At 41.4% G+C, this 12133-nt stretch overlaps 1 protein-coding gene across 1 annotated transcript in view; it reads right to left on the bottom strand.

Annotated features, from left to right (window-relative positions):
* The window catches only part of LOC117095650 (MAP3K7 C-terminal-like protein), a 45447-nt gene extending 34125 nt beyond the window's left edge, over positions 1–11322 (bottom strand). The window contains exons 1-3 of the mRNA XM_033232258.1: positions 11297–11322; positions 11041–11169; positions 8559–8667 (exon numbers count right to left, since the gene is read on the bottom strand). Coding sequence (XP_033088149.1) covers positions 8559–8628 — 70 coding nt within the window. The 5' untranslated portion in view covers positions 8629–8667; positions 11041–11169; positions 11297–11322. The remainder of the gene's footprint in view (positions 1–8558; positions 8668–11040; positions 11170–11296) is intronic.
* Between the last annotated feature and the right edge of the window lie 811 nt (positions 11323–12133).

Raw genomic sequence — 12133 nt, 5'->3', positions numbered from 1 at the left:
ATATGGATAAAGGTAGCGATTTGGTATGGCAAAGCAGATGTTCAGTTCTTTATAAGTTAATAAACATGATGGTATCTTAACCACTACCTAAAATTGTCAGACTAATAAGACCATGCATCAGTAGACTGGTTTTGCTTAGCAAAAACAGACTTGATTTAGTTAAGGACAATTTCTTTTTTTTTTTTTTTTTTTTTTTTGAGACAGAGTCTCACTCTGTCACCCAGGCTGGAGTGCAGTGATGCAATCTCGGCTCACTGCAACCTCCGCCTCCCGGGTTCAAGCGATCCTCCTGCCTCAGCCTCCCAAGTAGCTGGGACTACAAGCACCTGCCACCATGCCCAGCTAATTTTTTGTATTTTTAGTAGAGACAGGGTTTCACCATGTTAGCCAGGATGGTCTCCATCTCCTGACCTCGTGATCCCCCCACCTCCGCCTCCCAAAGTGCTGGGATTACAAGTGTGAGCCACCGCGCCCAGCCAAGGACTAATTTTATGTTTCTTGGAAACACCTATTCACAATTATTGTAGCTATCATTTTGTGAATGTCATTGATTTATCCTGTTGTTAGAATATTTTGACTGGCTTAGGTTATTACATACGCACTGTCTGAAAAGCACCTGCCTCAAGAAGAGCTTATCGGGGCCAGGTTCAGTGGCTTATGCCTGTAATCTCAGCACTTTGGGAGGCGGACATGAGTGGATTGCTTGAACTCAGGAGTCCAAGCCTAGCCTGAGCAACATAGGGAGATACTGTCTCGACAAAAAATAAACAAGAAACTGGGTATCATGGTGCATGCCTGTAGTCCTAGCTACTTGGGAGGCTGAAGTGGGAGGATAGTTTGAGACCAGGAGGTTGAGGCTGCAGTGAGCCAAGACTGCACCACTGCACTCCAGCCTGGGCAACAGATTAAGACCGTGCCTAAATAAAGAAATAAATAAGCAAACAAACAAGAGCCTACTGGAAGTATATTTATCCTTCAGCACACCACCAAATAAAATTTACTCCTTTTTTTCTTCTTTCCTACCACAACATACCAGAAGTAACCTTCCTCCATCAACCCCATGGCCCTTGGGAGGCTATTTGTTGTCAGGAAGCTTTGAGCTTTCTCTCATAACATGAACTCTGCCCCTAAATGGGCAGTGAAGTAACAGTCCTGAGCACCTGGCTTTGAACCCTCCTTCTGTTTATTAATTGCATGATTTGAAGTAAGTCACTTCATCTCACTTAGCAAACATTTATTTCCACTTCTGTGAAAATGAGTGGAATAGCACCTTCCTGTGGGGTTGCAGCCAATATTAAATTGATGAGAAGATGCCAGTAAAAGCACTACTCCTAAGTATTCAATAAACACTCACCTCCTTTCTGGCCTTTCTTCACAACTTTAAGTAATACATTCCAACCAATAAATCCCATAGTATCTCAGACTTTTCATCAGACACCAGGATAGTGAACCCCAAGTGGTTACAGCTAGTGCATTACTGATTTCATAAGTGTTTGATAATTACGTTTCTACTATAGTTCTCAACTCTGCACGCCATCGGAAATGTAAATATAGGAGACACCCACCTTCCACCCTGCCCTTAAGGCACTTTTGACTGAATGTTGTCACTGCATGCTGAGACAGCTTTAAATGTAAGCTCATGTTGGGACACAAGGTGATTCGAGAGAGTTCATAATGACTGTCTGAGCCTCCGTTTCCTGCAAATTCCTGGTTCCTGGTGTCTAAAATCCTAGTGGGAACTTTACCCCTTGACTCCTACAGAGTTCCCTGTGAATATGAAAAAAAAAAAAAGGCCAGAGAGAGGGCCTGGGCGTGGTGGCTCACGCCTGTAAGCCCAGCACTTTGGAAGGCCAAGGCGGGCGGTCACCTGAGGTCAGGAGTTTGAGACCAGACTGGTCAACATGGGGAAACCCCATCTCTATTAAAAACACAAAAATTAGCTGGGCGTGGTAGCAGGCGCCTGTAATCCCAGCTACTCAGGAGGCTGAGGCAGGAGAGCGGCTTGAACCCAGGAGGTGAAGGTTGCCGTGAGCCAAGATCACACCACTGCACTCCAGCCTGGGTGACAGAGTGAGACTCCATCTCAAAAAAAAAGGAGAGAGGAGAAAATGATAAACTCAATATTCATTTATAGCTTAGTGTGGATGAGGTTTTCTAGAGTCATTCCAGAGAACAATGATTAAAAGAATGGAGAGAAGAGATTACTAGAAACCCTTCGGATCCTGAGGAGGACAAGGAGAATAATACTGAAGGTGGAAAAGGTTGAAGGAAGAGGACAGCGACAAAAGACACTTTGTGGCTGGTCCGAGTACAATGGTGTTTACCACTAATTAATCACAAGCAGCTACAGATGTCTTTGTTCCTTCTTTTCTCCCAGTGCTTTACTTGACTAGCCTTAAAAAATAATGATAAATAAAAAGACACTTCACCTGCACCGCAATTTTGCTGAGAGCCAGTTTTAGAAGTGTATACAAAAAGATTTCACATAACACCCAACTTGTTGCGTTAGATTCAAAGGTAGCTATTGCAACTACTCCATGTAATTCTCCCTACCACACAAAACATCCTGATATTTGAGGAGAAAATTGTATTATTTAAAAGAGATACCAATGGTATAGGTTCTGGATTAAAAAAAAAAAAAAAGGCCAGGCGTGGTGGCTCAAGCCTGTAACCCCAACACTTTGGGAGGCCAAGACGGGCGGATCACGAGGTCAGGAGATCGAGACCATCATGGCTAACATGGTGAAATCCTGTCTCTACTAAAAAATACCAAAAAAAAAAAAAAATAGCCAGGCGTGGTGGCAGGCGCCTGTAGTCCCAGCAACTCAGGAGGCTGAGGCAGGAGAATGGCGTGAACCCGGGAGACGGAGCTTGCAGTGAGCCGAGATCCGGCAACTGCACTCCAGCCTGGGTGACAGAGCGAGACTCCGTCTCAAAAAAAAAAACAAAAAACACTAACTGTCATACAATTAATTCATATCCAGATATAAAAAATTTCTAATAGCTTGAAAGAATTGTTTTTGAGATAGGGTCTTGCTCTGTCACCCAGGCTGGAGTGCAGTGGTGTAATCATGGCTCATTGCAGCCTCGATCCCCCAGACTCAAGCAAGTGCCCCGGTAGTTGGGACTGCAGACATGCACCACCACGCCCGGCTTATTTTTTTATTTTTTTTACAGAGATAGGTCTCATTATGTTGCCCAGGCAGGTCTTGCCTGGCCTCAAGTGATCCTCCTGGCTCAGCTTCCCAAAGTGTTGGGATTATAGGCATGAGCCACCGTGCCTGGCCAGAAAGAATTTTAAAAACAAAATATTAAAAGCTACCAGCTTGAGCTGACACTAGTATTCTTGACTCTTTCTAAATAAAACAAAAAACTGCTCTAAAAAATGCAAAAGACAGAGAATTCCAAAGTCAAGGTCTAAATTTACAAGGAGCATGACAGATTTTAGCTTAGCTGAAGATGAAGAAAAGTCTCAAATAATTCACATGAAATCCTAATGTCTGTCCAACTCTAAATTTCCTCTACCTGGAGAAGGGCCAGTGACTCTTGAATAACCCAAGAGGTAGGATTCATATTTTTCTTCTGCACTTTTTTCTATTAAGAAAATTAATTCCATGAAGTTTCCAGTTTAGGAAGTTTTAACCCTTTGAAGTTCCCAGTTTAGAAATAATATTGATCATCATTAACATCATTAGTTCATTAAAGCCAGGCATCACTGCCTCTGGAAATTACCATTAGCTAAGTATTACTTTAAAAAGTAATATATATATATATATATATTATATATACTTGACTAGCCATATATATATATATATATATATATATATTCGTGCTCCAAAACCTTGCTTCCTTTATTTAAGGACCCCTGGAGGTCCATGTTCTGTTCAAAGTCTTATGGCTCATTCTGCTATCACTGAACAATGACCAACTCCTCATCTACCAGGGCCAGTCTGTCACTAAGTCCTTTCAACCCTTCTTTCAAAATGGACTCTGAATTCAGTCATCCCATTACCTTATCTAATGCAGGCTCTCATCACTTGGTACCATTATAAAAAGCCTCTTCTATTCTCCCATCTCTCCACATTCCAGACTATTCCACCAGACTTTTACCATTTTCATCATATTATTCCCTTTTCTAAGGACTTTTGACATTTCATCGCTTTTGATCAAGTCCAGACCCTTTTGCTGAACTTTGAAGATTGACTTGGCAACCCTAGTCTATTGCTATCTAAACAGGTACCCTATGTAAGTATCTAAAACAATGCCCAGCTCAAGCAGGGCAGGTAGACATGTTACTCTTCCACAGTTCAGACCTCTGCTCCAAACGACTAGTTTTAGTCTTTTTTGAACACACCATGTTCTTCCTGACTCTTAAGTTTTGCTCCTGCTTTCTGTTTAGAGGGAAAGCAAAGAAAACTGGTTACAAGATATGTAGCCCCTTTTTTGTATCTAGTACCCAGGAATGGCATCTGTCCTGTACTGCTCCTCTATACTCCACCTGCCCTCAAGCCCAGTTTGACTATCACCTCTTCCAAGAAGCTATTACTAACTGCTCTGGGTGACACAGACTTTTCTCCAAACATCTTTGCCTTACAAAGCCCATGGGAGGTCATGCTGTTCTCTTTTGCACATCCCACTCACCTTTGGCAGAGTGCTGGAAACACTGAAACCAAATAAATTCAGCTAATTGACCAGAGGAAAAATAGGATATGAACAATCTACTAACTGCATAACTAGTCCCCAAATAACTGCCAGTCAATAATGCTATAAAATCTACTTTGACGTCAAGTAGAAGTGTGAGATGTAGGTGAGACACAACTGCTCAGTGGTTTACATTTCCCTTGATACTCCACAGTCAGTTATAATTTCAGGGATAAGTTGAATGCTTAATTTGTATCAAGCACTCTGCTAAATACCTTACCTATAAGGTGTCATTGGCTTCTTATTACAACCCTGTGAATTAATACTACTATTCGCATCTTATAGGAAACTGAATTTCAGCAAGGTGGAATGATCATACAAATAGTGTTGGAGTTAGGTCTAGAAATCATGCCTCTCTGGCTGTAAAGCCTATGTCCTTAACCTCTCCACTAAATCATCTCAGGAATATATAGTCCTGAAATGACCAGATGAAATGAGCACTAGACTAGGCTTATCAGAAATCAACATGTCGGGCCGTGCGCAGTGGCTCATGCCTATAATCCCAGCACTTTGGGAGGCTGAGGTGGGCAGATCGACTGAGGTCAGGAGTTCGAGACCAGCCTGGCCAATGTGGTGAAACCCCGTCTCTACTAAAAATACAAAAATTAGGCAGGCGTGGTGGCGGGTGCGTGTAATCCCAGCTACTCGGGAGGCTGAGGCAGGAGAATCGTCTCAGGGAGGCGGAGGTCGCAGTGAGCCAATATCACACCACTGCACGTCAGCCTGGGCGACAGAAAGAGACTCTCTCTCAAAAACAAAAACAAAAAAAAAAAGAAAGAAAAGAAAGAAATGAACATGTCAATATTCACAAGCGAAGATGTCTCCTTTTCTCATGGACTCTGCTTATTCATCAACAATAAATCCAACAATATAGAATTACTCCCAAAAAGTCCACCTAGTGCCCTCATTTACTATGAAAGTCTAGGGGATTTTCCTTTGTTTCCCCCTAAATGTGTGGTCTGCAGGCCACATGCACTGGAATTCAAAAGGCATGCACAGCTCGCTTGATGGCAAGTGTTTTCCTGTGTGACACTCCACATGTTCCTTATTCAAGAATTCAAAGGGAGTGTCCCAAATATCTGCAAAGCATCTTTTTGGGCACTCAGAGCCGCATGTATGTGCAAGAATACAGAGTCCTGGGCCCTGACTATTCTTTGAAATCTTGCATTTGTGATATGCATAAAACATAGGAGGGGGGTTTCTTTTCCTTCTTACAACAATAATGGGTCTCCTGAATCAGAATATATAGGAGTGGGGGCCTTAGAACATGTGTTTTCAATGAGTGCTTTTAATCAAGCAAGGTTGAGAAACACTGAACCTCAGCTCCTGCCCTAGGTTCTCCAGGTAGGTGCCCTTTCTAGAGATATGGGGACACACTGACCATAAGATTAAAATACTTAATTTGGGGAGTTTTCATAAGCATCTTTTGGTGGGGCTTGAGGGTAGGAATTATTTAAAATAAATTATAATCCCTTTTGGAGGCTACCTATTCAAAACCATGAATTTTGAAAGTGGGCATTCTGGAGTCATTTGAAAGAGAAGAGAAAGAGACTGGAACAAACCAATATAAATTGATGGATGAGAAACATCTGCGAGCTCCTAGTCAGCGACCAAGAGAGTTCAAACAATGGTGACAAATTAATTGCAAGTTGTACATCTTGTACTTCAAGATAGAGGTTATTCAGGGAAACCAAAGATGGAGATTTCACCTCTCCACGGCTCTTTTCTGTAAATAAATTAAATTTTGTTACAATGTTGACAAGGGAACAGTACATTTGGTCCAAAATTATAATGTAATAATACTGCTTGAGATAAATAAGCTTTATATACTGAAATTTTCTTTGTGAGGCTTTTGATTGTAACAGGGCTCGTTCTGCTCACATGCAGCATGACCGAAAAAGAAAGGAAATTATACATTTTCTTTCCCTCTGGATTTTGGGTTTGCATGTGTGTGTCTTGAGAACTAGCCACTCAAGATGCCATGAAAAGCACTGACTATTCCTTGAAATCTTGCATTTATGAAATGCATAAAAACAGAAAGGACTTTCATTTTTCCTTTTAGAGAAGCAGCATGGAAAAACAGAGAAAGTTCAGACTTCAAGCCTAGGGCCCTGAGTTCAGAACATAACTCCATTACTTACAGTGTGGTCTCTGGGTGGCAATCTCTGTCTCTATACATAAGGAATACTAATAGCAATGCCTATGTTGCAAGTTTGTTTTTTTTTGAGACGAAGTCCTGCTCTGTCACCCAAGCTGGAGTGCAGTGACACAATCTCTGCTCACTGCAAGCTCCACCTCCCGGGTTCACACCATTCTCCTGCCTCAGCTTCCCGAATAGCTCGGACTACAGGTGCCAGCCACCATGCCCAGCTAATTTTTTTGTAGTTTTAGTAGAGACAGGGTTTCACCGTGTTAGCCAGGATGGTCTCGATCTCCTGACCTCGTGATCCACCCGCCTCGACCTCCCAAAGTGCTGGGATTATAGGCGTGAGCCACCGTGCCGGGACGCATGGTTGTTTTAAGGATCAGAGATAATATAGGTGAATGCTTATTATGACAGAGAAGTATAGTTAATGGCAGTTGTCATTTCTATGTTGGGGTGGATTGATTTGCCTGTTGGGAGGATTTCTTCTTACCACTGTCTTTCAGAGTGACCCTGAGTGAGGACACAGTATAACGGCAGATCATGGGAAGAGGTTTAGAAAAATAGATTATGAAGAGTCAAGCCTTCACCTCTTCCTACTATGGAATACATCTCCATTGGAGGCTAACAGTCTAGGAAACTCCAGGTTAAATGTGTCGCCTGGCATAGTAACCCCAAGCCTGCAATGGTTGTGTGACATCAGATTTCACAGAGCTCCTTACTTTGCATTACTTTGGAGTGATCATGTCCCTTTTCAATTATTACTTTTTAAAAATAGAGATGAGGTCTCCCTGTGTTGCCCAGGCTGGTCTCAAAATTCCTGGGCTCAAGGGATCCTCCTGCCTTGGCCTTCCAAAGTGTTGGGATTACAGTCGATAGCCACTGTGATCGGCCAATCATTACTCTTTAAAGCATCATCCCTACATGGGCGTTATAGGAACACAGAGAGAGAGAGAGTCCTCAAAAGACCCAAAGTTTAAATGGTAATGTTGTTTAAGCATGTGATTTTAACAGATGACATTAAGCTAAGAGCAATGGTGGGCGCCAGTGGAAGAGAACCAAGCCTTTCTTTCCTCAGCACTGTGACCTCCCGCCACATGAGGTCCTTTGTTCAAAAGTGGTGCAATTCAATATATGTGTTAAGAGGTCACTGAGGGAAGCCATGACGAAGGGCTCTAAGTATGGCAGTTTCACCTCAGACCTTACTATTTAGAGAGGCTCCTCCTCACCTGTCCCATTCATCATTCCTGCTGAAGTCTGTTGATTTAGCCAGAAGTGTGGGAGCACCAGTGAGAAACCAGCATTTCAAACTTAGGCTTCAGCAAATGTTGCTGGAAATGGAACAGTGATATTTTCATATTACCTAACCAGCTGCCAGCTCCTAATAAATGTTTCCTCATGCAGTTTTAACAATAACACACTTTGCTATTGTTAGAAATTGTTAGAGCTCAATGAATTTTATTCTAAAAGAAAGCTAGAATGAGGAAGGAGGAGGAAAAAAAAAATGAGTTTAAATGACCCAAGGATTCAAGATGTATCCCTAGAGGCATTTCTGGAAGCCACGATCTAACAACGCATGATGAACTATCACACCCCCCATCATCAGGTCATGCGAGCATGCAACTTTCAATTTCCCACAGAGGCGTGGCATTGGAAAAGATGCTGGAAAGGTGGGGTATGAGGGAGATAACGCTTCTTCCAGAGCAGAGTATACCTGAGGCGTCATTGAGACTAAAGGCGATGCGTACAGGCTTGTCGGCAGGTACCCTGGCTGTGCTGATCATGTGGGCACCTGAGCCTCCGCCTTCTCCTGGGTCTTCCAGCTGTGACAGCAAGAGAGAGCCATTGTCACTTTATCCAGCATCATCCCCCTAAATACTCAGAGGCCCTTGGAAATTACAGGTGAAGTTATTAAGCTTAATAAGCATTATCTGCTTATTCTAAAGATACTCCTAGTTTTGAGCTTTCTTTTTCTACGTCAAAAGTATTTGCCTGCCCCATTTAAATCTTTTTTTTTCTTGGTTCAAGAAAAAATTGCTTTTGCAATATACATCTAGAATGAATGAAATATTGGAAATATCTCTACCTGACTTACTCGCTCAGAATCCTTTCACACTGACCAGTTCAATCCTGCCCCATTAAGGTCATATAAAGTATTTTACTTTCAACTGAGGAGGATAAAAAGAGATATAGTCTTAATAAGGTATCAGATGGCTTCAAATTAGACTAGCTTTTCATGTTCAAAAGCCCAAATTAAATCTGAATTATTAATCTGAGAGTGGTAAAGAATGAGTTTCATGGAATCATTTAAAGAATACCAAAAGTCGCTGGGTGTGGTGTCTCACGCCTGTAATCCCAACACTTTGGGAGGCCGAGGCGGGAGGATCACTTGAGGTCAGGAGTTCAAGACCCACTTGGCCAACATGAGGAAACCCCGTCTCTACTAAAAATATAAAAATTAGTGGGGCGTGGTGGCAGGCACCTGTAATCCCAGCTACTTGGGAGGTTGAGGCAAGAAAATCGGTTGAACCCAGCAGGCAGAGGTTGCAGTTAACCGAGATCACACCACTGCACTCCTGCCTGGGCGACAGAGTGAGACTTGTCTAAAAAAAAAAAAAGTAAATAAAGAATACCAAAAGCCACTTTAAAATATCTGTTATATTATGAATATCATGTGCTTTAAATATCTGATTACCTGTAAGTCTATCAAACATTTCTAAGGTTGCACATCTTAATCTATAAAAGCAAAAGACAAGACTCAAAAATATCCTATAGATATTCTACTCCATCTATCAAATCATCATTTAATTAAGGTAGAATGAAGGGAGAAAAACATCCTGCAGATAAAATGGAATAGGCAAAAACACATGAATATTTCTGATTATAATCAGAGAATTTAGCCCAAATATATTTTAACCAAGATATTTGATAATTTGATGTCTACAGGGAACTAGGAAAAGATAGTTATAAATACATGATATCTCTGTTATTTAAAAACATATATTTAACTTTTCTATTTTTAGTCCTGCCTCCCCTAAACCCTCTACTTTCCTTCTCATGTAGACAGTAAACCAAAAAACCTGAATGATATTTTAAGGGAAATATCTCTAAAAATGGCAAAGTATAAATAATCTCTTTAGCCATCCTTAAAGAGATTCTGGGAAATGCTTAGCAGGACATTTTCTCACAGCACGGTTTCTAACTTTTTCCCATAACTTTCCTCTATCTAAAAATAGTGTCCAGAACACTGAATTTTGTTTTTAAAAGTATTTATAGAGCCAAAGCCAATGCACATATATATACATGTATATTTAGACATACATACATATGGAATCATCTTACCCAGCACATGAAAAAAGATCAGGCTTATATTAAAACCCTAGTATAGCTTTGGAGAAAAACCAGCAACTGTTTATCATCTAGTTAGAATTATAATTTGACCCATTTATTTAGCACTACAAGTAGCAATGCACCTAAAAGCTCTCCGCTGTCCATATCATGTAATTCTAAGTTAGAAAGAAATAGTACCATGAAACATTTAATTTTAAAAAAGGGTAATATAAAATATCTGTTATTTGATTCAGGATTTGTTTTATCTTAACTCTGCCACTCTTCTGTCCAGTCTTATCTGCTTAGAATCAAGCATTTTGTGAGCCACTTAGGGAATGGCATGGATTATCTCAAATTCAGCAGAAGAAACCATTAAAATTCCCTTAACATTTTAGCTAAAAAGAAAAGTTTTACTGTTATGCATCGTACAATCACCGAATCACTTTAGCATAACATCTAAGGATGGAAAGTTGCACTCCTCTTTAGGCTAAATCTCCCAACACTTTCCCGCACCAAGAAATCAAGCACAAGAGGTAGAAATTTACCTCAAGGATTTTGTAAATAGTCCTCTGGTATGGTTTCCAGCTACAGGAAATGGAATTAATAAACACAGCTAATTAGATTCCCTCCCCTCTGCTCAATGGAGAACACCTGTCTACCTGTGAAAGGATGGTGGCAAGACTGAGTAGACTTTGAGTTTCACACAACATTGACCACAAGAGCCCCTACACCAACTTGCCTTTTCATCACACCGTCTAGGGAAACGAACCACAGGTTCCTTCTCTCGGCTACAAGCTGTAACAGAGCTTTGGTTAAGTTGCTGGTGATCCGAGCATTTAGTTCAGTTTTCACACCTGTTGGCTTACCTCACTTAGTTGAGTGTCTGCACTTGTGTAACCCAGAGCCAGCCACTGCCTTGGCCAGTCGTTGCCTTTGTGGAGTAGAGACTCAGTGAGAGACCAGGCTGCACCTGCTGCATAGCAGCCACTGACAATCTGAGGAGTGGAGACAGCTGTCAGGGCAGCTCGCTGCTACCTGCTCTGCCCCAGACCCCAGCGTCCCACGGGACCTCCCTTCCCTTCCCTTCTGCTTCCCTCCACAACCCCTCTCTCCTTTCCTTGCCTCTCTAACAGCCAGGATGTTGTCATGTTTCTAGAAAAAGCAAGAGCAAAAGAAAACCCTCCTCCTGTCAGAGGCATTGATAAACAGCAAGTTGTGGAGAGTCCAAATGTTTTAATTCATTAGTCCTGGCAAACTTAAAATACAAACAGACTTGCTTCACAAGACAGGAATGTCTTCAGCGTGACCCAATCAGTGTCTGCGTCTATTCCAGCAAACTGGCAAAGATAGCATGACTCCAGTCAGCAAAAATGTCGGCCGCTCCAATCAGCTCAGCCAGACCCAGCCAACTTGGACAAGCCACAAGCTGACTCTCAGATGATAGCAGCGATGATCCTGGTTAAGAATGTGAGGTTTGAGGTTGAGCCCGTGTTGGGCTTGATGACTTGATTCATTCTTCAAATGCAACCAACCACAAAAGGAGTCAATGATAAATAAGAATGGAGCATTCGGATTTGTCAACCTTTTTAAAACCTGTAAACCTGGATGTCATTGGTACTTAAAAATAATTGGATTGTGATTTTGAGGTTAAATAAGTAAAATAAATATTAGGAGAAGGCAAAGACAGCCACAGACTGGAAGAAAATCTGCAAAACACATATCAGACGAAGGACTGGCATCCAAAATATACAATGAACTCTTAAAATGCAACAACAGAAAAACAAACAACTCAATCAAAAAATGGGCAAAAGATCTGAAAGACATCTCACTACAGAAAATATACAGATGGCAAGTAAGCATATGAAAAGATGATCAACATCATATGTCATTAGGGAATTGCAAACTAAGACAACAATGAAATACCACTATACACCTATTAGAATAACCCAAATTCAAAAT

This window comes from Trachypithecus francoisi, unplaced genomic scaffold, assembly GCF_009764315.1.
Source record: "Trachypithecus francoisi isolate TF-2019V2 unplaced genomic scaffold, Tfra_2.0 Lachesis_group14, whole genome shotgun sequence".
NCBI classification, from domain to species: domain Eukaryota; kingdom Metazoa; phylum Chordata; class Mammalia; order Primates; family Cercopithecidae; genus Trachypithecus; species Trachypithecus francoisi.
This window is presented reverse-complemented; position numbering and strand designations above follow the sequence as displayed.